Below are 27,820 nucleotides of genomic sequence, written 5' to 3' on the forward strand. Positions count from 1 at the left end.
ATCTTTCCTTCATTTTGAAGAAGGGGTGCTGCATCTGAGAGCTAAAACCATTGGTTGCTAAATTTTAGCATGTTCTTTTTATGTAGAGCAGGAGTCGGCAACCTTTCAAAAGTGCTGTGCCGAGTCTTCATTTATTCACTTTAATTTAAGGTTTCGCATGTTGGTAATACATTTTAACGTTTTTTAGAAGGTCTCTCTCTATAAGTCTATATATTATATAACTAAACGAATGTTGTATTGTAAAATGAACAAGGTTTTCAAAATGTTTAAGCAGCTTCATTTAAAATTAAATTAAAATGTTGATCTTACGCTGCCAGCCCACTGCTGGTTTGGGGTTCTGTTCACATAGGCCGACGGCGGGCTGAGTGCAGGGGTCCAGCAAACAGAACCCCAGACCGGCAGCAGGCTGTGCGGGGCCGGCAGCTGGGACCCCAGACCAGCAGTGGTCTGAGTGGCTCAGCTCACTGCTGCTCAGGGGTTCTATCCGCCGGCTCCTGCCAGCCAGGATTCCGGCTGCCAGACTCACTCAGCCCACTACCAGTCTGGGGTCCCGGCCCTGCCCTGCCCATATACAGTGGGTACCTACCCTCTCCCTGGTCCTGGCCCATTCTCTTCCTCTCTCTGCACTGAGCTGAGGGTGGGAGTGCACTGAGCACAGGGCTGGGGGTGAAGGGTCTGGCCAGGAGCTAGAATGAGGGAGGGGGCTTAGGATGTGTGCGCGGGTCAGTGCAGGGGGCTGGAAGGGATATGCCCCTATTCCACCCCCCCCCACTCTTCCCCAAGGCCCTGATTCTGCTCCTTCCCGACCCCCTCCTTCAGAAGGGCCATCAGCTGATCAGTCGGCAGGGAGGGAGGGAGGGGCAGGAACCCAGCACACTAGAGGAAGAGGCAGGGGAGCCGGCAGGACCAAGCTTCTGCCCCCTGCCCCTGTGGAGGGGGGCAGGGAGAGCCGAGGGCAAAGAAGAGTGGGCTGGGCTGGGTAGGATTTTTAATGGCACGCTGCCATTAAAAATCGGCTTGCCTGCCGTCTTTGGCACGCATGCCATAGGTTGCCAATGCCTGATGTAGAGGCTCAAAGCCCCTGTACAAACTCCTAATTCACAGTGCTCTGGTTTTACCAGACCCAGAAAATCTAGAGCTTTCATTTGAATGTATGTCGGTCCCCATAAGTCACTGTCTCTTTCTTCCCTTCAGGAGACCCCGTTTACAGTTAACACTCCCACAGGATAAAGCTTTAGAAGCCTTCTTGTTTGGTGTCTGGGTGCGGATTGTGGGGAGGCCCATGGCACATGCTGTTTCAATCTCCCATTACAGCAGGAGATGGCAGTGTGCAGTGCAGAAGTTCCACTGCAATCTGAGGGTAAGGAGAGATGGACTGCTGCAGATTTCACATATGCCTCAGGCTAGCAGGTGTTGCAGTCAGTGGGAAGCCTCAGGTTTAAGTCAATTTTCTGATCTGAGATTTTATCCTGTAAAATTGCAGACAGCTTGGTCTCCATTTCTTTAGTCTTTTACCATAACAGATTAATGTGTCTGAATTCACACTGTGGAAGTTCTCTGCAACATACAGAAAGACTTGTTTATAGAATGCCCAGGGACAGGCACTAGGAATCCGTACTCTGCAGGATGCATCTAGAGCACCAGGGTTAGGCATATGCAGCACTGCCTGAGATACAGACAGACCTTGAGAGACTGTTTCTGTTGCAGAATAAAGAGTCTGCTGTCTGTCCTTTCACAGAATTCACCACTAGGAAAACAGCATGGTCCGTCTTGTAGTTAACCCCCTGGACTTGGGACTCAGGAGATCGGGGAAATGTGGTCTAGATGAAATTGCTACAAGGTGGGTGCACAAGTGGTTGCAAGACATTATTCAGAGAGTGGTTATCAATGATTCACGCCTGGGGCAATTCTGCCAAATGCCTGCAGAAACACCCCTCCTTCCCAATTTCTGTGCTCCCTGCAGAAGATGGCAGGGAAGTAAAGGGTAGCCGAGTGGGGAGTAGGAGGATGACCATGAGTGCAGGCTCGGTTTTTGTGGGTGGGCAGTCCCCCCCGCCCCTCCCCCCACAAACAGGGGCAAAGCACAGGGTGGGGGAGCACATGGGGTTACATGCCACTTCCCTCCCAATCCAAAAGGCCCTGTTTAGTATTGTAATAAGAAGACTGGGAGAGGACCTGATACCTCTCCAGATATGTTAATGGCGATTATAAAGACAACTGTGATCAATGGTTCTCCATCTTCCCTGATGGTAGGGCAAGAAGTAATGGCCTTAGTACATAGCAAGGGAGATTTAGGTTAGATTTCAGGAAGAACTTTCTAACTGTAAGGATAGATAAGCTCTGGAATAGGCTCCCAAGGAAGGTTGTGGAATCCCTGTTAATGGAGGTTTTTAAGAACAGGTTGAACAAACACCTCTCAGGGATGGTCTAGATTTACTTGGTCCGGCCTCGGGGACTGGCCTTGATGACCGCTTGAGGTCCCTTCCAGCCCTACATTTCTATGACTATGAATTCCTGGCTCTGCCAGATAATGTGTGACCTTGGACCAGTCTCTTAACCTCTAAGTGTATCTGCTCTCTGCTTATAAAATCTAGGTATTATTTCCTTTTGACCACTCTTTGTTTTTGAGACTCATTTCTTTGACTATATATATGTACAGAGCCTAGCACACTAGGACCTCCTGTTCACTAGACTAACACTATAGAGAGTCAGTCACTAAATGCTACTGTCCTTAAACACTTACATGACATTTTCAGGTCAGGAAGAAAGCTAAGTGACATTGACCCAGATGCTGAACATACTATATTCCTGAAGAAATATTAGTTTAACACTCCAGCAGGATGTTCTAATATCAAAGATTTATTCCCCACTTTTAAAACAGCACATGAAAGGTTAATGTACAACAGGCAGTTCATGACCTTACTACATCATCGCCCCCCACCCCAGTGCAGCATTTTCAGGCCAGTGCTTCTGGCTGAGTCCTTTAAAGTCTTTAAAAGACATTGAGAACTTTAGTTGCATCCTTTTATTCAAAGGCAGGATATTTCCCTGAGTAAGCAGCTTTTCCTTAAATAAAACTTGTCCAGACCTTAGAACAAACCTGTGGAACTACTGCAGGCTGCTGATCGTGCTCTGGAATGGCAGATTCTTTGGCCTAGGGAAACAGAGACAGGGAAGCAGATCCAGTAGAATCTAGTTTGGAGTCTCACAGTACCGTGTTAATACCCTCTTTCAGTCCAGCAGTTTCCTCCACATCCCCTTTCTGCGTCCTTTCAATCTTCTGCATCTCTGGTTGGCCACTTTTCCACAGAAGGGACTTTTCATATTTGGTTTTAAAAAGTAATCCATGACCTGACAAAGAAAGATAAATAATAAATTGACACTGAAGTGCCTGTTCAGTGGGGAACTGAGCAGCCACTGCCCTGGGGTAACTATGTGCAGCTCTGGAAAATTTATTATGCTTTTAGGTTGGAGATGCTGCACTCTGAGGCTTCAGGAGGAAGAGCAAAAGCTGGTGTTATGTTGGTGCTCTATTACAGTGGCCAATGCTAAGTAAAACATTTCCATGAAAGCTAGGACACTCAGGATTTTAAACTAATATTTCTAATTATGCATCTTAACAAAGGACATTAAAATGCCATACCACTTCCATATGTATTAATCACTTATTTTGACTTGGACAATTTGGTTTTATACAGGCCCAGTGGTGCCAAAGAACATGGCAGAGTGGTGGGGCTATACTTGCCTGAACAGTCTGCAATCTCTTTAAATGCTCTTTTCTTACAGCATCCTCGGCACAGATTAAACACACATTTGTTACCCTGGAAACAGATACACACCAGTTAAGTCAGTGGAAAAAAAAAAATCTTCACTGAGCTGCTTGTGGGAAGCACAACGCAAGGATGCATGCAGGGCTTCTGAAGACAACTGTCATGGTCTGGGTTCCTGCAAACAGTGATGGGGACAGTCAGTCTTCAGGCTCCTGATAAACGATAGGGAGACTGGGGGTTGAGGGATGCAAAAATTAAGACCTGCCTGCTGGGCAAATGCTTTGTGCTTCTAGGTGATGATTACGATCCCAGAACAACACTATTCCACCACCTAGGAATTTGTCCTGCTAACCAGGAAATCCTCTTGATTAACATCAAATACTTGTAGGAAATTAAGATACTTTGAAACCCTTTCAGAAAGCATTTTTATGCTGTTATAAGTGGAGTTTGTCCTGTTTCTCTTCAGAAACTTGATGTGAAAAAGTGCCACAGCCTCTTATTTCCTGGCTTTAGCTGCCACTCCACCCAAAATAAATACTCATCATTCCAAGGAACTCATTTCTTCTTTTTTTAAATTCCTAAAATTGCCCAAATCATGGCAAGTAATAATGTAAGGCATGTCCTATCCTCTGAAGGTGAGTGAAGATGAGTCGTGGATATTTTGCAGCTCAGGAATAGCAGACTGTGTGCACGTAGGAAGGGGAAAAATGTATCTGCCAGATTTAATATCTGTAAAGCTCTTTTCTGGCTTTATTGTTGGGGGAAGTTTGTGCAACATGATTTGAGTGCAAACATTTCTAGATGGTGCTACAGCAGAAAAAACTGACAAAGGTGCTCTTTGCATTACGTTTATTGACAAAATAATAAACTTAGGACCAGTTAGGGTTGTGCTGTTGTGTCTCATGCTGTTCCGGAACATCAAATTTCTGAAAATCAGGACCCGAAGCAATAAGGTATAGGCCAATACCACCTTAACTCTGCTCCCCCCTGCCCCTGGAAATTGCCACTGGGAATTAGCTGAATGCATGCTGAAATGCAATCACTGTCTGATGTACTTGAGTGAATAATGACAGGATTACTTGCAGCAGGCTTGGCAGAGCTGCAGCTGAGAGATGAGAATATCTGGGGATTAGGTTGAGAAGGATGGCAGAGCTGCAGCTGTGACAGGAGGAAATCCCTCCTTGGTTGGTCTAAATTATCTCTGCCCACTGCTGTGTGAGCTCAAAGAAAAGAGGTGCATGTGCACCTTGAGGGGCTCAAGTGTGCCTCATTTCAGTGCTGAGTTCTGCAAGTTGTCAGGCACAGTGCATGGGTTCTTTTTTGCCAAGGGGCTTGTTAACAGTGAGGTGTGGTATGAGAGTGGTTTGTAAGGGGGGGGGGGTGTTAATCCTTAAATGAATCCTGTGCCTGAGAGTGAATGATTTGCAAAAAGGGGCTGATGGTAGTGTACAATTTTGCACTTTGACTGTTTCTGGGGCTTAGGCTCAGTATTTGTGTAGGACAGGCATACGTAGCTTCCTGTGCCACAGAGTTTGCCTAAACACGAGTTTTGCCTTAGCAACAATATGACATTAGAATCTGTCCTACAGTTGCATATCGTCCCTGAGAATTCTGCAAATATGAGTCATATAAAAAGTGTGCAGGGGTGTGTGCCTTATCACTTCAGTTCCTGGTGTTTCAGACATTTGAGCATCATTGACTGTGCTAGCCCAGACAAGCATGCAACAACCCTGTACCACTAGAACATTACTAATGAAAGGGTTTTTGTCCATGAATTTTGTAAGGTTATGAACATTGGAGGAATGCTCACTCCAGCAGTTGTAGTTTTGTCCTATAAATCCTCCTATGGTTAGGTACTCATCCCTCATGCATTTCCCATTACCTCATCTCAGACACAGGTGGCTCAGCACTTTTAGTCCCATTTTACAGATGGGAAAACTGAGGCAGAGGTGTCATAATTTTTCTAGTGGGCCACTGATAGCTAAAAACAGAACCAAGGTCACCTATGCTGCAATGACAAATCCAGCTTCAGTGCATAAGGCTGAGATCATCTCAGTTGAATGAGAATACTCCCTGGAGGTGTAAACAGTGCCAAACAATAGCTCTTGATAGGTCAGAACTACTCCATTTAACTCGGCTGGTGCACTCATCCAGCCTCCCCTCGGCCAGTGCTTGACAGCATGTGCTATACAGGCAGCATGCCCATTCTCACCTCACTCTCAGTCCTAATGCTTGTTCTCAACTCCCCGCAGAATCGGTCAGGGCTTCCGCAAATGCTGATTCACATGATGAGCCAAAGGCCCCTTCAGAGGGACAGGGCCCCCAACTTGCTTACATGAGAGGAGGCAGGGAAAGAATTTCACACCCACCCTGCTCCTCCAAGGGCCAGTTCCCATGAGCCACAGTAAGGAGAGGGGATTGGCTTCCCTCCTCAGCCTCTGGCTCCCCTCAGAGCAAGGGGCTCAGATTGTCTGACACCATTAGCATGACAGGGACCCCCCAGAGCCTAGCACACAGATACAGGAGGAATGTGGAGCATTACTGTTCCCTGTAGGCCACTGTCTGACCTGAGTCCTCAGTCCCTCCCTTCCCTAACCACCATGCCCCATTTAGCCCGCTCCCCTCCCAGCAAATATATGGCTATGTAATTTCTTTTCTTTTTTAAAGTAGTGTGTGTGTGTGTACGCCTAAATGGTCTACTGTGCTCACGTTATAAATAAAATGCCCCTTTGGCAGAGGCAAGGTGTAGCAACAGGTTTGTTTCATTTCTTTTCCGATTGCTGGTAAGGGTGGTGGCTGAATTTGTATTGGCTGGGTCTAGCTCAGGTTCAACAACCAAGCATGGCCCCTGGAGCCACCTCTGTCCTGTGACAATGGGCTTGCTCACCACCCTTTCTACACAGGCACAGTGTAACCCCCTTGGGCACATTAGCACTAGACTCAACACTTCACTAAATACCATTTTCAATATTGTCCCCTCAAAGGGAGCTAGGGTAACTGTGAGCACTTGAGACCATGTGGGGAAAGAGCCATGGTCTGACAACTCCCCACCCCCCACCCCCCTCCGGTCCCTCAGTCTGCAGGATGACACACTAAGAGAATGTCAACCTTATGAACTACAGCTCTCTCGGGCAACACAAAGAAAAGAATTTCCAGAAACAGTTGCTCAAATGGTCCCCAAATCTGGCTCATTATCAGGGTTGAACGGTGCCTCAGGAGGTCATCTAGTCCAACCCAAAGCACAACCAATTCCCCCACTAAAATCAGCCCAGCCAGGGCTTTATCAAGCTTAGCATTGGGAAGCACAGGCCACTGGCTGCACAGAGGTGGGTGATCACTGTGCAGCTCCCACCTGCACACAGACTCAGCGGTGAGGCTGCACCCAATCCTGACACACTACAAGGACCAGGCCTGCGCCAAAAACACCCAAAGGCCATGCCCCTCTGTGCACCAGGTGCGGACAGGCAGGCTCAGCGAGGCAGGATCCAAGTGTGTGTGTGTGGGGGGGGGGATCCAGGTGTGGCTTGAGATGGTTCTGTGTGGGGCAATATGGGGTGCAGGTGGCTCAGTAGGGGAGCCAGGTGTGGGGTGGGGAATCTGGACACACAAGGGCTTGTTGAGAGTTCTGGGTGCAGTGGTGTCCAAGTGAAGGTGCTTGGTGCAGGAGGGAGACAGAGCTCAGCAGGGGGTGTAGTGGGAGCTTAGCTGGGGGGAGAGGGTTCCAGATGCAGCTGGTTGGGCTTGCGAGTGTGTGCAGCTCCAGGTGGCTAGTCGGGGTGATCCAGGTGCAGGGGGAGTGGGGCTCAGTTGGAATGGGGGTCTGAGTGCAGGGGGGATGAGGCTCAGCAGGAGGAGCTGGGTATGAGGGGTTCTGGATGCACAGGGAGTGGATGAGGGAGCAGCTCCCTGAACAGGGATCCCTCCCACTACAGCTGAGGAGTGATGGGTGCAGGAAGCACAGAGAGGTGGTGGGGGAGGAGGGAGAAGGAGTTTGCAGAGCCTCCTTCAGCTGAGGGAGAAATCTGGTGATGGGCCTGACCCGACCCTGGATGCCATGCAAGGGAAGAGGAAGTCCCGGCAGCCCCAACTCAGCCAGGATGAGCAGCTGAACCCGACACAGGGTAGGAGCCACCACGCTCCCATTACCACTCCTGAGGTTTTCCCTTTCCTTCCCCATCAGAAAGTCATTATTCTGTGGGGGAGCAAAGAAATCAGCGAGGGACATAAATTCTGCTCATGCGCAGTGGCGCAGAATTCCCCCAGGAGTAATGTGGACAAGGGGGAATCCCGAGGATATAGTGTACTTAGGAAGCCTTTGACAAGGTTCCTCACCAAAGGCTCTTAACCAAAGTAAGCTGTCATGGGATAAGAGGGAAGGTCCTTTCATGGATTAGTAACTGGTTAAAAAGATAGGAAACAAAGGGCAGGAATAAAAGGTCAGTTTTCAGAATGGAAAGAGGTAAATAGTGGTGTCCCTCAGGGCTCTGTACTGGGAGCAGTCCTATTCATAACTGATCTAGAAAAAGGGGTAAACTGTGACGTGGCAAAATTTGCAGATGAATCAAAACCACTCAAGATAGTGAAGTCCAAAGCAGACTGCAAAGAGCCACAAAGGGATCTCTCAAAGCCGGGTGACTGGGCAACAAAATGGCAGAGGAAATTCAGTGTTGATAAATGCAAAGTAATACACAATGGAAAGCATAATCCCAACTACACATATAAAATGATGGGGTCTAAATTAGCTGTTACCACTCAAGAAAGATCTTGGAGTCATTGTGCATAATTCTCTGAAAACCTCCACTCAATGAGCAGCGGAGGTCAAAAAAGTGAATAGAATGTTGGGAATCATTAACAAAGGGATAGATAAGACAGAATATCATACTGCCCATATATAAATCCATGGTATGCCCACATTTTGAATACTGGCTGCAGCTGTGGTCGCCCCATGTCAAAAAAAGATATATTGGAATTGGAAAAGGTTCAGAAAAGGGCAACAAAAATGATTAGGTGTATGGAACAGGTTCCATATGAGGAGAGATTAATAAGACTGGAACTTTTCAGCTTGGAAAAGAGAGGACTGAGATCTATAAAATCATGACTGGTGTGGAGAAAGTAAAGAAGTGTTATTTAGTCCTTCTTAGACCACAAGACTTAGGGGTCACCAAATAAAATTAATAGGCAGCAGGTTTAAAACAAACAAAAGTAAGTATTTCTTCACACAACACACAGTCAACCTGTGGAACTCTTTGCCAGAGGATGTTGTGAAGGCCAAGACTATAACAGGGTTCAAAAAGAACTAGATACATTAATGGAGGATAGGTCCATCAATGGCTATTAACCAGGATGGGCAGGGATGGTGTCCCTAGCCTCTGTTTGCCAGAAGCTGGGAATGGGCAACAGGGAATGGATCACTGGATAATTTTTTGTTCTTTCCCTCTGGAGCATCTGGCATTGGCCACTAACAGAAGACAGGATCCTGGGCTAGATGGACCTTTGGTCTGACCCAGTATGGCCATTCTTATGTTCTACCTGAGAAAACATCATACCACAAATTCTGAAAACAAACAGTGCCTTTCTTCTTCATTCTGGGAGTCTTGTCTATTTGGCCTAGAAGCTCTTGAGGCCAGGTGTCTTTTGCAGGCTGTTTAGAAACTCTAGCACAATACGCACATTGCTACCACTGTAATAATGCTAATAGTAGCAAATGTAAACAATAATGTGAGATGAGCTGACCCATCACCTTTGCTTCTCTCTGTCAAGGCAAAGGGCACAGAGCTCACCCACCTGTAGCAGAACCTAGTTCACAAGAACAGAGTGAAATCCCACTGCCCTCTCAGTACTGAACAAAGAAATAAACCAATGAATTGTGCAACCAACAAAAATATTATTAGAGGAAAGCTCCTGCTTTTTAATCTAAAGAACATCTTGTGTAACTAAGGGCAACATCTTCCTCATACTCAGGACGGAAGAGTGCCCACCCGCCTGGACTGTATCCTACCATAGCCTCAAACTGTGGGATTTTCCCTTTACTGGAAACAAATCAAAGTTTCTCATCACTCTACCTTTCTGTTTGCTGCAGACCTTTTCCTTAACATTATGGGTATGTCGACACTGCAATTAAACATCCATGGCTGGCTCATGCCAGCTGATGCAGCCATTCCCAGTCCCTATTCAAGCCTAACTTGGTGTCTAATTTGCATATTAATTCAAGTTCAGCAGTTTCTTGCTGGAGTCTGTTTTTGAAGCTTTTCTGGAATGGCTGAGCCATTACACACACTGAATCTATTTCCCCATGTTAAGCATTTTCACATCTCTTGTCAAACTGTCTGTAATGGGCTATCTTGATTATCACTACAAAAGTTTTTCTCTTAATTAATTAATTAGCTTTTTAGAGTTGGTAGGACAACTCCCACCTTTTCATGTTCTCTGTATGTGTATATATATCTCCTTACTATATGTTCCATTCTATGCATTTGATGAAGCGGGCTGTAGCCCACGAAAGCTTATGCTCAAATAAATGTGTTAGTCTCTACGGTGCCACAAGGGCTCCTGTTCTTAGTGCGGCTACAGACTGACATGGCTGCTGCTCTGAAACCTGTCAGAATGGTACAACTTTCATTAATAAATAGGGCTGTCAATTAATCGCAGTTAGCGCAAGCAATTAACTCAAAACAAAATTAACTCGATTACAAAAATTAATATTAATCATGAGTGTTAAAAAATTTATCGCCGTTTTAATCGCACTGTTAAACAATAATACCAATTTAAATTTATTATAAATATTTTTGTATTTTTTCCTATATTTTCAAATATATTGACTTCAATTACAACACAGAATACGAAAAGTACAGTGCGCACTTTAATCAAATAATATACAAATATTTGCACTGTAAAAAAGGTAAAAGAAATAGTATTTTTCAATTCACCTGATATAAGCACTGTAATGCAATCTTTTTATCATGAAAGCAAATGTGAATTTTATCAACTTACAAATGTAGAATTATGTAAAATAAATAAATAAATAAATAAATAACTGCACTCAAAAATAAAACAATGTAAAAACTTTAGCGCTGACAAGTTCACTCAGTCCTACTTCTTGTTCAGCCAATCACTAAGATAAGTTTGTTTACATTCACAGGAGATAATGCTGCCTGCTACTTACTGACAATGTTACCTGAAAATGAGAACAGGCGTTTGCATGGCACTGTTGTAGGCGACACTGCAAGGTATTTACATGCCAGATATGCTAAACATTCATATGCCCTTTCATGCTTTGACCTGTAGATTATATTATTTTGTATTACAAATATTTGCAAAGTTAGCACTGTACACTTTGTATTCTGTTGTCATTGAATATATTTGAAAATGTAGAAAATCATCCAAAAATATTTATAACAAATTTAAATTTGTTTTCTGTTACTATTTAACAGTGCAATTAAAATCCTGATTAATTTTTTTAATCTCACAAGTAATTCAGATTACTTTTTTAAATCATTTCTCATCCCTATTAATAAGCCTTCCCCATAGTGAAGTTTGCATTTGATCTGATATCCCACAAAACAAATGCCTTTTTATTAGTGGAACCCTCAGCACTGAAGAGGGTTAATTTTCTCTTCTAATGAAGGGAATAGATCAAAATCCTCCAGTTCTGTCTCTACCACTACCAGGCACAGATATAGAGTTTGATTCTCATTTAAATCTGATGTGTGCCTTGCCTTTCATTAGTATTTTTTCCTTTTAAATTTCCTGCTGTTACTGTAGACCAACTGCTCTTCCTTACTCAGTCACTGGAAAGTTTAAAATATCTGTCTTGTATACCTATTAAGAGAATCACTCAAATGTTTAATCCTTACAGAAAGCTATACAAATAACCACAGTATGAGCTTTATTACCTAGCAAACAGAGAAGTTCTCATGCTGCAATTAGTAAAAGTTCATTTGGTCAGAGATTTGATTCCAAGTATGCTTGAGGGACTGATATTTAATAATGTAACAATCTCTCAGATGATTTAGCAATTCAAACTGCTGGCAAGAGGTGCTGAGAATAAACCACCAAAACTGCTCTTTGCAGGAAGGAGAGAGATTAAAGTATCCAGAATAATCTATTTATAGGTCATCTTTACCCTAGATAATAGCTTTATCTCAGCACCTGATATAATCACTTGTCTAATTAGCACAATGGCCTTTGCCTGAGAAGCAGGATATATTGTTTGCATTTCATCAGATTTTAAACAGCATCCATTACTTGACACTTGAAAAGGGATGGACCTACCTTTGGGTTTCCACAATGATCACATTTTGCATATTTAGCTGGAAAAGAGAAACAAATTTGGTCTATGAATATCCCAGAGAGTGAATGATATCCAAAAGAGAACAGCAAATTGAATGCTCCAGGGTGACCAACCTTTGCAGCCAGAAGGTGCATTTCTGTAGGAGCAATATTTTACACATACACAAAAATTAAAAAGGGATTAAAAGATTTTGCTGAAGTTTAAAAAAAATTCTCTGAACTAAGACCAAACATAGAAATATTAATCCCAATGAATTTGTTTGAGAAAGTTATAAAACAAGTTGGGGAGAGAAGAAAGGGGAGCTGTTTAAAATAGACACTGCATTTCAACATTATACAATAGTGACTGCAGCTGTTATAACAGAGTTTATAAAGCACTCCAAGATGAAATACCTGAATTCACTGTGAAACTGGTGATAATCTGCCCCTTTCACAATGAATTCCCTTCTTCCTGGTCAACTCCACTTAGACTGAGTTTCCTGTTCCCAAGGTTTCCCAAGCCCCCTTTCTGGTCTAGTTGTAGGAAATTTTCCCCAATTGCATAATGGGAATAAAGAGGAGAAGGTAGAGGTGGCTTTATACTAAAAGGTAATGCTAGCAGCCTTCCCCCTTCCTTGTGCCGATCAGGATTAGGACAGGTTATCTTACGTTTCAAAGATGGATCAAAGCGTTTATTTGGATTTCTCAATTTTTTCTTTTGTTTATTCTTTGAGAGAGTATCAGAGTTTCCATCATCCTCATCCTCCAGGGCTCGTTTCCCTCGCATGCCTCCTTCACTCCCACTGGTTCCATTTTCCTTACACAGCTCCTTTGGCCTGAAATGGTTGAACATCATTGTAAATTAACAGAAGGGGGACAACTGGGTGTTCCTTCGCCAACAGTACTTTTACAGAAGCCTAGGCAAAATGCGTTGTCTATCATGGCTGTCACAGGTGAGACACAGCCCTTAAAAGCATGGAAGAAAAGCTCAAATATTAGGGGTTTTACAGAATAGCTCAGAGTTCTAAGGCTGCTATTAAAGCAAAAAGGCAGGAGAGCAGTATCCTGTGCGTAGTGGGCAGCTAAATTAGTCAGTTCCATAAAAAGCTTTTTGTTCCCAGGGTAAATGTTTGTACTGAAATTCTCAGTTGGATAGTCTTCTCCTGCAACCCAAGATTTTCCCTCTAGGCAGGTGGTACTATCAGTTTAAAAAGATCTCATGCAAAACACACAATCATCTCTGATACAATGGGCATTCAATCCCCATCCCTACTCCACTGGCAGATATAGGTAACAGATGAATGCTGCCTGTAACTACAGCACATTGCCAAGTAGCAGTGTTTGCCTCATGTGCTTGTCCCTATTCTAAGCTTCATTTGATCTATTTTATTTTTTATTTTCTAGAGGTAGATAATAAACTTGAGGAAGGAACTAAAAGGGGAAGATAACTTTTTGTTAATTACTCCCCCCCCCCCAATACCTTCCTTTGTTCATTGAGATGTTATTTTTAAAAACTATCCAGTCTTTGTTTTCTATAAACAATCTTTCAGGGCATAAAAACTGGAAATGGGTATTCTGAGGTGGTGGCACACATGCATCCTGTCCAGTAAGTTCTCCTAGGGGCAGTGCTAGAGTAGGCAACTTACCCTGGCCTGATGTATGGCTGACAGATCCAATGGAAGAAAGGCAATCCTCCCTTCGGCTCCTCTCCTTCTTTCTGATTAGCTATTTCCTCCTGCAGGATACAATTACAACCAATGATACCTATTCAATTTGCCTAGATGCACCCATGTCATTACTACCTTAACTTCCTGGAAAGGCACAAAAAAAATAAATTAAATTTACACACACCAACAGTTACAAATGGAAAAACTCACCCTCAGATAAAGCTATGGAAAAAACACAGCAGATCTGAACACTAAAGAAAGAAATTTGAATGGGAGGGGCCAGTACAACATTTAGCTAGCCAGGCAGTGATGCTGGTAGGTTACGAAGTTCCAAGACTGCACGAACACAGATCAAGTGCACGTGACACCAGCAGGTTCCCTCCAAGTAGGGTCAGTGTTACTCCAGCAGTTAAGGCCCACGCTGGTACCTGGCATCGCAGCTTCAGGTCTCTGTTGACATCTGCAATGCCCTCTAGAGTCTTCGCTTTTGCCAGTTCTTCACGAAGCTGCTGGTAAACCTGCAGCCTGAGACAAAATCCCAAACATCCAGTTACTTTCATTTACCATTTCTAAATTATGAAGACTGAACAATTCCTTTATAAAAGCTTTTTGTAGTTTTTTCTTGACACATTTGCCAATTGCCAAGAGTTTAGCTGTTTCATTCTTCAAATACTAACTTCTCTGACTTGGTTCTGCAATTAGGTCAGAATGTGAACTCTGTGATACCATGCTCATTTACACAAAAGAAGATTGAAGTCCTAACATTATTAGGAATATCGTATCAGTGGGTGGATATCTATAATCAGAGATTCCATAAGGCTAATTATGTCTGCTGGCACCTAGAGTGAAGGGACAGGCAGGGACTTTTCCAGTTTCAGAGAGAAAAAGAATGAATCAGTTTCCCAGGGATATCTGTGAAGGTTAAAGGCCTCAGAAAACATCTCTCTCTCCATGCATAACCAAGAGAGGCTAATCTAGCATCAGCAAGATTGGCCAACCTTCTCCCAAAAGGCAAAGTACTTCCACGCAAGGTGAACTCTCTAAATGGGCTATCTTGATTATTGCTACAAAAGTTTTTTTTCTCCTGCTGACAATAGCTTATCTTAATTAATTAGCCTCTTACAGTTGGTTGGGCAACTCCCACCTTTTCATGTTCTCTGTATGTATATATATCTCCTCACTATATGTTCCATTCTATGCATCCGATGAAGTGGGCTGTAGCCCATGAAAGCTCATGTTCAAATAAATGTGTTACTTTCTAAGGTGCCACAAGTACTCCTGTTCTTTTTGCGGATACAGACTAACATGGCTGCTACTCAGAAACCTCTCAAAAACACTATAGCACTGTGGAGATACTCACGTGTGATGCCAGAGCTTGAAGAGATGAGCCCTGACATAAGACAGTGGGCAAGGATATTGGTGCACTATCTCCAGGTACTCCTCAGTCATCTCCCATACCACAGGGTTTCGGCCCTCAAACAGAGCTGGGTTATGAAGATTACCCTCTGGGGAATAACAAAGAGGAATTCTAAAAATTTCATTTCAGGGTAAAGCAAGTGGCACAACCTCTTGTGTCCATGAGCTGGACCAGCTGTGTCCTGGCCTGGCCTGACCACCCAGGAGGGACCATTAGATCAGCAGGTCTGACCTCTTGTATAACATAGGCCATTACATTTCACTCAGTTATCCCTGTATTGAGTCCAATAACTTGTGTTTGGCTAAAGCATCTCCCATGAAGGTATCCAGTCTTGATATGAAGACATCAAGACCTGGAGAATCTACCATTTCTCTTGATGATTCGTTCCAATGGTTAATCACTCTCGCTGTTTAAAAATGTGTGCCTTATTTTTAATCTGAATTTGTCTGGCTTCAGTTTTGAGCCATTGGTCCTTGTTATGCCTTCTCCACTATATTAAAGCGCCCTTTAGTACTCAGTATTTTCTCCTCATGAGAAATGTAATTGAGTCTCTCAGCGCTTGGGATTGTCTGTTGCAAAGCCTATCTTGCAATTAGGTTCCTATGACATTTTTATAACAGGGGCAGGAGGTAGGAACAGGAGGAGGGGGAGGAGAGAGAACTTCCCTCACAACACTTAGCCCAGTGGTTAGGGCACTCCTTTGGGATGTGGGAGACCCCCAGTTAAGGCCTCCCTCTATCTCAGGGGTAGAAGGGATTTGAACAGGACCTTCCACCTCTGAGGTGAGTGCCCTAGCCACTAGACTATTGGACAGTCCGATGTGAGGCTCTCAAACTCTCCCATGGGGCCTGCTTCTGGGATTTAGGAACTAAGTCCTTTTGTGAATCTAGCCCTTAGGTTGTTGTGGGGTTTTTTAACTGGTTTTGTAAAACAAACTAAATGTTTTGTTATTTCAACAAGAGATTAAAATCCACAATAAACTAAATTATAAATGCTGTTTTCCAAATGGCACTAAGAGTAGAGCATCTTACCTAACAGTTTTGTAAAATCCATATATACATAAAAAACCCTAAAGGACCTGATCCTGCAAACACTGAAGCAGGTAAATTACGTTACTCACAAGACCAGTCCCATTGACTTTAATAAGACTACTCATATGCTTGAAGTTAAGCATGTGCATAAATGTTTAAAGCATCAAGGGTTATAATTTTACTTTTATTAAAACCCTTTTTTTAATGATATAAATATGTCACCTCAAAACAAATTTGCTTCAGTATTAACAATAAGTTACTTAGACTCAAACATTAACAAAAAGTTACTGAAAACCTTTTTACACATCTAGCCAAAATTTTCAAACTAAGTGGCTAAAGTTCAGCTCCTAAACTCGTAGTTTGCCGTTTAACGGGTGCGATTTTCAGAAGTACTTAAGTGACTTAGGAGGAGTTTGGTGTGGTCAAAACATTTCAGCTGTCTTGCCTTGTGGAAGTTTAATAAGTATCAGAAGCTTGTGCTTGTTGCAAATATAGTATGGACTATTTGTTTCTTAATTTTTTGTGTTTCAGTTTCTTTTTCCTCAGAGTAAGTAAGTTAATAAGGCCACAGACTTGTCTTTTTCAGCATAGATGAGCACTCTAAGCGTTGAGCTTCTTAGCAGAAAAAAATGTAAAATCTGAAATTCTACTAATAATTAGGAAGCTAAAGAAACATGTATAAAACATTCACTTTAGCAATTTAAGACAATAAAATGGGAAGTAAAGAACTAGCAACATGTAAAAAAACAAAATCTAATTTTTATTTAAATTGATTTTTAAAATTTAATCATGAATTTTATCCACCCTAAATAACCCTTCATCTCACACATCTAAGTGGTGCTGTCTCAGAGGAAAGCCTTTGTTGGTTGTAGATGTACCAACAGCAATATGATATTTTTAATGTTTGTAAAGCACTTTGAAAATATAAAACATTGTAACTAATCAATCCTTACAAGCCAACAGGAGGTAAGTATCATTATCCACTGGTACTCAAGGGGAAACTGAAGCAGAGAAGATAAGTGACTTGCCCATTCTCAAATAAGGAGTCAGTGACAGAGCCGGGATTGGAACTCGAGTACAATTTTCAAAAGCACCTCTGGGCTTGTCTACACGGTAAATCATAGGGATGTTAGTGTAAAATAGCTAGGGTGGGAATTTAAAACCACTAGCTCTTTTGCACTAGCTCCCCATGTGACCACTCTTATTCTGTGCGAAGAATGCCTTTTTGGAGTTTGGGTTAAACCACTGCAAAAAGGCACTGTTCACTGCAGCAGCAGAGTGTCCACCTGGGGAACAGCTATTCTGTACTAACTATTCTGGGCTTCCTTCCCTGTAGACAAGCCCAGAGTCCCATTTTCAAAAGTGAGTTAGGCACTTAGAAGCCTAAGTACCATTGATTTAGGCTCCAAAGGCCCAGATTTCAACGGCAGTTCAGTACGTAAATACCTATGAGGATCTGGGTCTAAGTGCCCAAATCACTTTTGAAAATTGGACTTAGGCATCTAAGCCATTTAGTTCCTTTTGAAAATTGTATTAAATCATGTATTAAATCATGCTGCTTTAATGGAAGTCATAAAATAATCCAACATACAGTGCCAAGTATTTGGAACAGGCTGCTCTTTCTAAAGGAGGAAGCAAGCATTCAGGTAAGAAGATGCCAGCAGGACAATGAGTATTACAGTGAAGGAACCTAATGCTGCCCCTGTCTTAAACAATACCCTAGAGACCTTTTGTTTGCAACAATGCCAAAACACTAACCAGTAGCCACAGAGTCACTCAACGGACAAAAACCAAAGGTCCAGAACAAGTCTTCTCTTCTGACACTTCCCACCTCAGCCCTCTGGAAACCATACACCAAAACCTTTTATGTACTGATTTGTCTGGATGACAGAGTGACAGATATACTAGACACTTGGAAGATCCAAAGATTATCAACTTTATAAATGTTATGTATATTTTGATGGGCTAGGAAATGTATTCTGGCTCCAAGGGGATGTAACAGATATTTCCTAAAGGAACCAAAACCACTGGGGGATAATTAATGCAATACCTAGGCAAGTAACAAGCCTGCAGAAGCCTCACCTCCTGGGGAAATTGCATATATTAGTTTGACCTGGTTCAAGAGATCAAACAAAGAAATGAAAACTGTATAAGTGACCAGCCTGACATAGAGAAGGACCTATTTGACCCAAGATGCCAGTATGAGGGAGATGCAGATGAAGAGCAGACCTCTTCAAATCAAGGCCATTAAACCAACCATACTTGAGTCTGGCTTTAGTTTCTAATAGATTAGGCTAACATGGATCCATCAAGGGGATTCAGAAACAAAGTTATAGAAGAAAGTTAATTCTCCTTACCTGCACTCATGACACCATGCACTCCTGTCTTCTGCATACACTCTTCCACATCACTGAGGTACTGGATGTTTCCATTTGCAAACACAGGGATGCTCACAGCCTTCCTACAAAAGTGAAGAGAACAATCACACAAAACAAAGAATCAGAAAACAGAAACCAACCAGATCACAATGTGCTGAATGAATCAGAAACTTCTAATGTTATCACAAATTCCTGTTTCCCCTTTGATGCCCCTGCACCACGTTCTGGATCCAAACCTTACACGGAAGCTGAACGTGTTTAGCCAGAAGCTTGTCTAACCCTTGCGTATGGGGTTAAGGGGACTATGCACATCGATGCACGCACATGTTGATATCAGTACAGGTGCACTTACCTCACAGCCTTGATATGCTCCCAGGATGCCACACCAGCAAGAGATCCCTTCTGTTCCTTAGTGCGGCCATGGACAGTCAGTAGCTAGGATGCAAAGTTTCATTTAATTTTCAGTGTACTTGGATCATTAGAAACAAAAAAGCTACACCAGGAAATTTCCCCCTCTGCTCATGTACGGGTATGCCACAGAACTCCCAATGTTACCTCAACCACTGTGCGGACTCTGGCCCCAGAAATGCCATCAGTCACATACTGTGACAAGGACTTGGGCATCTCTGAACTCTCCACTCCCTAACAAGGCACAGACATTTCCTGGGAGATTCTATAGCGTTCCTGTATCCTCAGCTCTCTTACTGATTTGGTGTTCACTTTGGAACAAGTAACAAACATGGCTAAACCTGCTGCTTTTGGGCATAAAGCCAGGCCACATCTGTTATATTATCTCATTTTTGATGGTCCCTCCCAATTTGTACAATTTAATTGGAGTTAAATCCCAGGAAATCCTCCTATTTCTCATTTGTTACTGGCTGTGTCTGCTACAAGGTGTCCCTTCACAGACACATTGATTTCACACTTTCATGTTGCCTCCTACAGCGTTGTGCCTAGACAAAAATTCTCACTCCCAGTGAAGGAGGCAGCATGGTGCAATGGTAAGAGCAGGACACTCCAAGTTAGGAGACTCAGGTTCTATTGCTGATTCTGCTATTGACTCTGCTGTGTATGACAAATGAATAAGTCACAATTCTCTCTGTCATTTTCTCCATCTGCAAATTAATGTAACCTATCAGTTTCCACAAAACACAGAGATCTTTGGATGAAGGTGCTTTATAAAGATATTTATGTCTAATGCAATAGTACTGGAAGCAGCTGCCTCCTTACCTGGCAGCCAGCCTTCTCCAGCAACTGTGCATACTTCACTGTCTTGTCAATTTCTGGGAAAACACGGATTTTGCATGTGATGGGAACAGAGAGCTTCTCATGAGCAAGCAAAACTGGGGAAGGATTGAAAAGACAGGTAAGTGGATTGCACAATGCTTTGAAGAGAGTCTATTCTCCCCAAGATCTGTGCTGCAGAATGGCCTAACGAGTCAGCACTCCTGCAACAACTGTATTGTTTATACTTAAGGCTGTGAGTCTTTCACAGAGGTCACGGATTCCATGACTTTCTGGGACATCTGGGATTTCTGCAGCAAGTGGTGCGGTTGATCTCAGGGCCACCTAAACAGCTCAGGTAGCCCCAGGGCCAGCTGCACCGGCTGCTGTTCAGGTGGCCTCAAGTAGCAGTCTGGGAGCAGCAGCGGCAAGCCCCAGGCTGCCCCGCACTCTGGAGCAGCAGTCGCAGGAGATGCCCAGAGCACCTAAGTTTTAGTCAGGGCATTTATATAGTACAAGTCATGGACAGGTCACAGGCCGTGACTTTTTGTTGTTGCCCATTACCTGTCCATGACTTTTACTAAAAATACCTGTGACTAAATCGTAGCCTTATTTATACCGCACTGTCTGTATGTCTACACAGACTAGGGGAGTGGCCGCAAAGAGTGAAGTCAAAACCTGAACTGCAATAGGAAAGGCATCAAATGCTAAAAATTAATTTACTAAGCCTCCTCTTCCCTTTCCACTATATTAAGTCCTCATTCTCCTTACTTTCAAGGCCCTTAACAGCTCATTTTCTTACTTATTTACTCTCTATTCTTAACATGTCAACCCTTGTTCCTTCTGCTCTACCAACAATGCCAGCCTTGATCTCCATTTGTCAACTTCTACCACAAATATCTCTGTTTCTTTCCATGCTACCACTCATGCATGGAATGCCCCTCTGAACCGGCCTATAAAGTCACCACCCTCTTCTCAAGACTCACCTCTACCATGATGCTTGTGAGAAATGATCATGGTTAAGCAGAGGGCCGATTCAGGATAGCCAATACAATATGGGTCTTTTTTGTGTGTGTGGTCAGTGCCCAGCATGTTGTGGGGCTACCAGAATAAAAAATAAAATACCCACTATATTTCCCCTATATTATGTCCCCACCCCACTCTCTCCCAAAGTGAGACCTCGGTTAATGAGACCCCTTTCGGGGACTTACTCATTTTCTGGAGAAGAGCCCACTCCTCTTGCAAGAATGCTCCATAATGACCTGTAACAAAATAGCACATTATGGGCTGGCACAGACAGACAAAATTATGATCCTAAAGGGTTCTGTTTCTTTTTCTCTCTCTCACTCACACACACACACACACACACACTCTCTTCCACTCTTCTGCCAAACTGGACATGCTAGGTTAGACAATGAAACCCCACACCCTGCTCTCTCTAGTTCTCCTTAAGGCAGACCAATGCATTGACAGTTCAAAGTCCTATTTTCAGGGTTTTAGAACTGGTATGTAAAAATTCACTCTGGGTTTAAGGTTGGCAGAACTGAAGGGTCTATTGTCTCTGGATGCCGATGTATAGTTCCTATCCACCCTTAAAAAACAACTTGTGCTCAGGAAACTGAACTGAGGAACAGATGATTAACAAATTTTTGGTTCCTCCCTTTTCTTCTCAGCTAAAATGCCCTGACCTAGCCCAGAATTCCTGACATCTGTTTCTTTTTCCCCACAGATATCCCTGCAATCTCCTTAGCCCTCCTGCAACTCTTTCATTTTTTCAGAAGTTAATATGAATAAGCTCTGTACGTGCACTGGGGACACAGGAGACCCTAAATGTTGGCCTGCAAGAGATTATTTTAAAGGAAGCCTTAAGAAGTTTGACTGAATAATTAAAATCAAAATTTTCTAGTTTCTGATGGAGGAAGGTTTTAGTAAACCCTTTAAACATGTAAAATGACACTTTTTGGATGGATATTCTGCACACAAAAGCTGGCTAGCAGTGCTTTGTAGAACTACACTTCAAGCAACTAGTTTTAGCTTCTGTTACTTACAAGGTACCAAACCCAGTCCTGGTTAAAATGGGTGTAACTCTGCTGATTTCAACAGAATTGCCAGGCACATCAAGGCAGGATTTGGTCCACTGCCATAGGGTAAGTTTAGATGTGCAACATGTCATTGCTTTGTTCATTCAGAACTCAGATTTGCACATACCTCTTTTTGCAATCATCTGAGGGCAACCCAAATTCAGGTCTATGGCCTCACAATAATCCTGAGCCAACAGTGCAGCCTGGACAAACACTTCAGGGTCATTGGCACAGAACTGAGAAAGATGTACATAAGTAACAAGTTAGGCAAGGCTCAATTTCAAGTACTGACAAAATATTACTACTACTTATAAAGGACCTCATTGCTATAGCGTATGGATACAATTTATGTATCTTAGTTTAGAAGCAGAGACTGATTCTCAAATTAAAGGATTATATAAGCCTTGACATGCAACTGCTGCAGAGCCACAACTTTAAATAACTTCCCCTACCCCCAAAAAAGTTCCCCCCAAAACACAGAAAGTTTGGCATTCCAGAGCCAAAGTCAAAAGAAACCCTGAACAAAGTGATGCATTTTATAACACATTTTATATGTGCCAACGCCAGGTGAGAGTGGATTCCAAAGGAGAGGATTCACTATCCATATCTATCTAAAATAAGCATTCTGGATATACATAGGTGGTTAGCAGAAGAGAGGAAGAAAGATGTTTCTGAGATAACTGGGTCCTGAGTCAGTCAGGATTTTGTAGATACCAACAGGATCAACATTACATTCCACAGGTGGATTGTTAACCAGTGCAGAATGTGGAGCACAGATACAATATGAATCAATTGTTCACAGTCTCAGATCAAATTAGTATTTAACACATACAAAATATGAATTCATCAAGAGCAAGTGTGTTTTCATTTTGTGTTGTTTTGTTAAGGGGGACTCAGTCAGATAGTTTAGGCTCCAAATGCAGTCATTTTAAACAGGTTTTACAAAGCCCAGTGCTAATGACAAAAATGGTTTGATGATTAAAACTGAAAACAGACTAGTAAGGTTCATTGTCCAAAATGAATAAAATATAAAAACCAAACAAACAGCATAACAGGGGCTGTCACAGGGTAAAATTGCTCTGCATGGTAGTTTGGGTTCAGTCTCACCTGTGCCTGATTTACCTCCCATGGCATGCAACTGTGAACCAGGTCTGCTGGGAGATATAAAGGCAGCCTGCAGCAGGGTGAGCTGACAAAAACAGCAGTGTGATGGAAGGTACTGGTATAATAAGGGTTGAGGAGGAATAGCTGTAGCTCCCAGGCAAGTTAGCTCAAAAGGAAATAGTTTTTTGGGGACAGACAATGTGATCATAGAGATCAAAGCACTTAGCTGCTTCACTTACTAAGGTCTTGACACTAAGGCCTGGGAAATTGGGCTTGCTACACCCTATAGTGTTACCTACTGAGGTGGGTCAAAAATCCCCTGCACGGAAGGGGGAAGGATTGCTGAGCCCTGGGAAGGGCTAAAGGAAGATATGAGCTGGGGTAAGGTGTGATAATTATGATTGGCTGTATGACCCAACAAGAGTCTATGTAGAAAACTTTTATACTCTAAAATGGAGAAAACTGATGACTTAGCTAGACAAACCCAAAACACTAAAGCAGAGGTTTCTAAACTGATTGACCTTTTTGGAGATGTTATCCCGTAACAAGGCAGTCTGTGCCCTTTAAGGAGTAATGGGCCCTGGAGTCAATCAACCCCTGCTCATCATATAAGCGCTTTAAGTAAACAGCTATTCAAGGGAGCACTAGACTAGCTGGGGAAGGAGGCCAGGTGTTAATCAGGTACCTCCTTAACACGACAAAACCCAGCTGTTGGCTAACTTGCAGGAGGAGACAATCCCTGGGATGGGACCCAGAAAGGAGATTGGTAGGCTGGGGAAGCCCATATAAATCACAACCCAAAAAAGAGGGCAGGGGGCCTGAACCAAGGGAATGAAATGTGAGTTCAAGGACCAAGGGAGACTCTGTGGAGCATGGCTAGAACCTGGACATTGGTGGGCTAGGGAAGCCTGCTTGAATTGCAGCACAGTCCCATCAAGGAGGGCTGTAGAATCCCTTTGCTAAAGGGGAAGGAGTTGAGTGCAGGGACCAGGGCAGAGACTCTCCAGAGAGGCCAGAAGCTGTAAGTGGACTAGTAGAGCTCCCTGGACTGGAGGGAACTGGGAACCTGAAGCCTTGTAACAAGGGTAAATTGGAACTGAAGTTGTCTAGTGCCCAGGTAAGGCTTAAGGACCTATTTTCAATAGAAGACATAATGCCAGATAGTGTCTTAATAAAGGAAGAGTTGATTGAATGGTCAAATGATGGTGGACTCTCTCAAATTCAACAAAGTGCAGTCAGGCAGCTTTTGGTTGAGCAGTAGAGAGGAGTTAATTCCTGTATAAGGATAAACTTTAAAACTTCTGATGACTTTCAGCACTACATATCTCTGCGAGACTGGCTTTTCCGCCTTGATTGCCATTAATAGCTAGTACAGGATGAATCTCAGGTCAGAACTGGACCTATGACTGAAGCAAACCAATATCTCATCTGACATAAAGCAACTGTGTTGTGTGAAACAAGCACACCTGTCTCATTAACAGCATTTTTTTAGTATTCAGTGCTACTCAATACTTTGTTTTTCTTTATTTAAATTTTGTCAAAAGGCAAGCAAAGTGAACTTTGGCTCATGTTCAACAATTCTCCAAATAAGGATTAGGAGGAACTTCAACTTCAAGTTAGGTAAGTCAAATTCAAGCCATTGACTTAGTTCAGCAACAGACCAAAATATATCAAGATGTCACTTATGACACTTGTTTCTTGTAATCTGAGTAACAAAGACCAATAATTGCTGCTGACTTTTGATTCACTATCTAAAAACCTGAGATGCTTTAAAAGGATGTTATAATCTAATGTTTTAGGATTCCTTGAGTTTTTTTACTATGGGAAAGCCCAAACCAGATGTACACAAAAAAGTGGTATTTCCTACATGAGATTTTTTAAATAAGGATGAATCAAAATTAGGAACTACAGGGCTAGACCTCAGCCAAGACACCAGATTACCTGTCCAGCCAAGGAGGAAACTCAGCATACCTTAATGGGGAAGGTGTATCACTGCTGCTACAAGGGAAAGTTAAATTTTAAACATTCAATTTTAATTCTAAAGTTAATAAGAAACCTTTAAGACCTAAGCTGATAGTCATCAAACAAATCCCAGATTCACTCATTTCAGAAGGTTCTGTATACCTTTTCTCTGCTCTTACTTGTTTACATAGTCTCTCAAGAATACATTGCTCTGTTTATACACTGAAATTTCTTTCTTGGGATGTCCTCCATTACTATCTCTTCATGGAACAGGCAAGACTCTAGGGGTGAGAATTCTTCTTACAGATAAGATCAGTAATAATTTCAGGTATATGGCATGAGTTAGTGTTTGTACAGCACTTCAAGTAAAGGGCTATAAATAAGTATTCTGGAGCAGCATACTCTCCAAGTTTATTTATATTATGGTAACGCCCAAAATATGCCATAAGAACATACACTTAGCCAGGTACTAGCTCTACAGAGCTTACACTGTAAAATTAAAATTCCTTTTAATGACTTTACCTGCACAATCAGTGGCCGATCCTCAGGGCACACATCACAGTATAAATTCTCTTTGCGGTAATTGGCATCTCTGACAAAGACCTGAGCATGCAGCATGGGTGTATAACACAACTGGGCTCCATGGCGACGGCTCAGTAGTCTCCAAGCTAGTTCACTTTGATCCACCATAGGAGCAACTACATAGTGAGCACCTCTCAATGTGTTTCTCCAGAACTCAAATCCCTGGAGCTTTGGCATCTTACCCAGACTAAAAGGAAAGAAGGAAATACAGAAATAATTCTTTTTTTCAAAGTGAAATTAATCACGAGCAGAGACAAAAGAATCTGATGATCTTTTCCCAAGTAAACAGTAACAAATATTTCTAGTGTCAGGTGACGTGCAAAGAAAAGCCTGTCCCCTGCTGTACTTTTCTATAATATTTCTAAGGTGCACACCACAAAGTGCACAGAGGGCTCGTACAGTCCTGGTTGTGATAGCTACTGTACAAACAGCACCCACAAGATTTTTTTTTCCAAAATAACACACACCCCTCACCACCTGCCCACTTCATATTTCAACCTATTGATCACGAGAAAAAGCTCTAAAGAGTCTCTACTCAGGTTCTAGGAGGCAGCAAATTCCTGAAGTACTTAAATCAAGCCAGATCTTTAGCACTTGGTAAATCTACCTAGATTTCACTGTACTTCAGCTTGGTGGTATTCTACCTAAAAGAGCATTACCCACATAAAGACTTCTGCCTTGCCTTTCAGGTAGATAAGAGAAATGTGGTGGTGGTGGCAGCAGCTTTCAAAAGTCAAACCGCAGAGAAGCGTAGGAGTAAGTGAACTTGAGGTGAAAAGTCTGACTATTCTGCCCCAGGGCCAAATGTGACTGGCAGGAGAAGACTCCAGCCAGGAGCTTAGAATATGAAAGTTCTGAAAAGTCCTGTGACAGCATATGAGTGAGGATGAAATCACAAGAAGAAAACTTGTTTGCAGTGATGTTGTAACTGTGTTGATCCCAGAGTGAGAGATGAGGTAGGTGAGTTAATTCTTAGGAATAAAACTGTAAAAGCAGGATCAGATGAGCCATGGTTAAAGAAAAATCAGAGCTAAAGAATGAACTGCTTTGACCCTTTACATTTGGTGTGGGTTAGACACTTTGAAGCTTTAATTTCTATTAAATAAAGAAACCTTTTAGAGAGCTTCAACTTGGCAACATTAAAATCAACAGAAAGAGGGATTTGAAGCTATTACTTTTCATATTTGATTTTCTTGTGGGATAGAAAACAAACTGTCATAACAGCAAAGAACATATCAGAAATGGTTTGGAATCCTCTGGCAGAACCCACATTCAAAGACTAAATAGTTGACAGTACTTAGTGTTTTACTATTTTATTTGCATAAACATCAACACTAAATATGTAAGCACCTTTTGGATCCATTAAATAAATAAAAACAGCAGGCTCTCTAAAACCAGGAAAAAATACAACCTTAAGTCAAGAGCCGTATCCTCAACAGCCTGCCCTTCAGTCTTCCCTTCCCCAAACCCTCCAAAAGCGATGGGTTGTGCAGTGTGCCCATGAAGGCCAACAGATTCAGGAGATTTCGGACCAAGGGGCGGGGGAACGTGAATCAGAAAATCTGGGATAGCTCATGGAAAATGTCCTGCCTTGAGCGCAGGCCGGAGTGCCTCCACCGACCCCGGTGGCAGCTGCAGGTGGCAGTGAGAGAGTCTCTCAAGGAGGCAGGTCTTAAGCCACTTAGGGCGTCCCAGAAGAACCGTGGTAGCTACACCGTGGTAGGGTCGCTCGCACTTTGGCTGTGCGCTGCCATGGAGCGTGGTAGCGATGGGCACAACGTCCCGGCTGGCCCAGGCCCGGGACTGGGCCCAGGCCCGAGCGGCACCCCGGGCTGTGAATTCCCGTGTTCACTCCGGCTCCTTCGCTATCCCGCGGCAGCCCGGCCCCCCGCCATACCCCCGGGCACGGGGCGGGCCTACCTGCTCCCCGCCCAGCCAGACGCGCCTGTCAGTGCCCAGGCGGGCTCAGCGCGTCCGGCCCCGCAGCCCCGGCTGGGAAGCCAGCGGGGCCGCGCATAGGGGATGGGCGGTGCTTGCCGGGCCCGCACAGGCTTCAGGCCGGGCGCAGCCGCCTGTCCCGCCCAGGCAGCGTCCGTATCCCGCCCCCGCCGAGACCCCCACGGTACCTGCTCCCCGAGGCGCTCGGAGGCTGGAGCCGCCGCCTGCGGCCCAGGAGGCTCGGCCCCTGGCTGGGCGCTGAGGCAGCCGGACGGTGCCTCCGCCATCCCGCTCCGACCGGCTCCCCGGTGCTACATCGCACAGGCCCCCCCCGAAACCGCGGCGCTGCCCGAAGGGGCCGCCAGGGGAGAAGAGTGGCGGCCCCGGCCCGCGCACAG

At 43.6% G+C, this 27,820-nt stretch overlaps 2 protein-coding genes across 8 annotated transcripts in view; one reads left to right on the plus strand and one right to left on the minus strand.

The window, feature by feature from the left end:
- Positions 1–11,113, plus strand: part of GPS1 (G protein pathway suppressor 1) — a 41,742-nt gene extending 30,629 nt beyond the window's left edge. The window contains exons 15-16 of one of the 3 annotated variants that reach the window (XR_007768858.1): positions 1,195–1,360; positions 3,787–4,654. The gene's annotated coding sequence lies outside the window, so the exon portion shown is untranslated. Of the gene's footprint in view, positions 1–1,194; positions 1,361–3,786; positions 4,655–10,908 lie in introns of those variants that run through there. The other 2 variants (XM_050919967.1, XM_050919966.1) reach the window with 2 other exon arrangements.
- Positions 2,844–27,718, minus strand: DUS1L (dihydrouridine synthase 1 like). Of its 5 annotated transcripts, XM_050919979.1 has the most exons (14): positions 27,198–27,264; positions 25,425–25,671; positions 21,964–22,072; positions 20,967–21,017; positions 19,762–19,874; positions 18,884–18,966; positions 18,511–18,614; positions 15,066–15,210; positions 14,134–14,230; positions 13,685–13,773; positions 12,708–12,874; positions 12,042–12,079; positions 3,746–3,821; positions 2,844–3,351 (listed from the first exon to the last, which is right to left on the minus strand). In XM_050919979.1, exons 1-14 carry the CDS (start codon positions 27,236–27,238, stop codon positions 3,206–3,208), a joined length of 1,506 nt encoding a protein of 501 aa, XP_050775936.1. In that variant the 5' UTR covers positions 27,239–27,264; the 3' UTR covers positions 2,844–3,205. The 5 variants fall into 5 exon arrangements, with proteins under 5 accessions (XP_050775936.1, XP_050775933.1, XP_050775932.1 ...); XM_050919976.1 differs by lacking the exon at positions 27,198–27,264 and adding an exon at positions 27,611–27,718 and having other exon boundaries at positions 2,844–3,821; XM_050919975.1 differs by having other exon boundaries at positions 2,844–3,821; positions 27,198–27,265.
- Between the last annotated feature and the right edge of the window lie 102 nt (positions 27,719–27,820).

Source organism: Gopherus flavomarginatus, chromosome 12, assembly GCF_025201925.1.
Source record: "Gopherus flavomarginatus isolate rGopFla2 chromosome 12, rGopFla2.mat.asm, whole genome shotgun sequence".
In the NCBI taxonomy this organism is placed as follows: domain Eukaryota; kingdom Metazoa; phylum Chordata; order Testudines; family Testudinidae; genus Gopherus; species Gopherus flavomarginatus.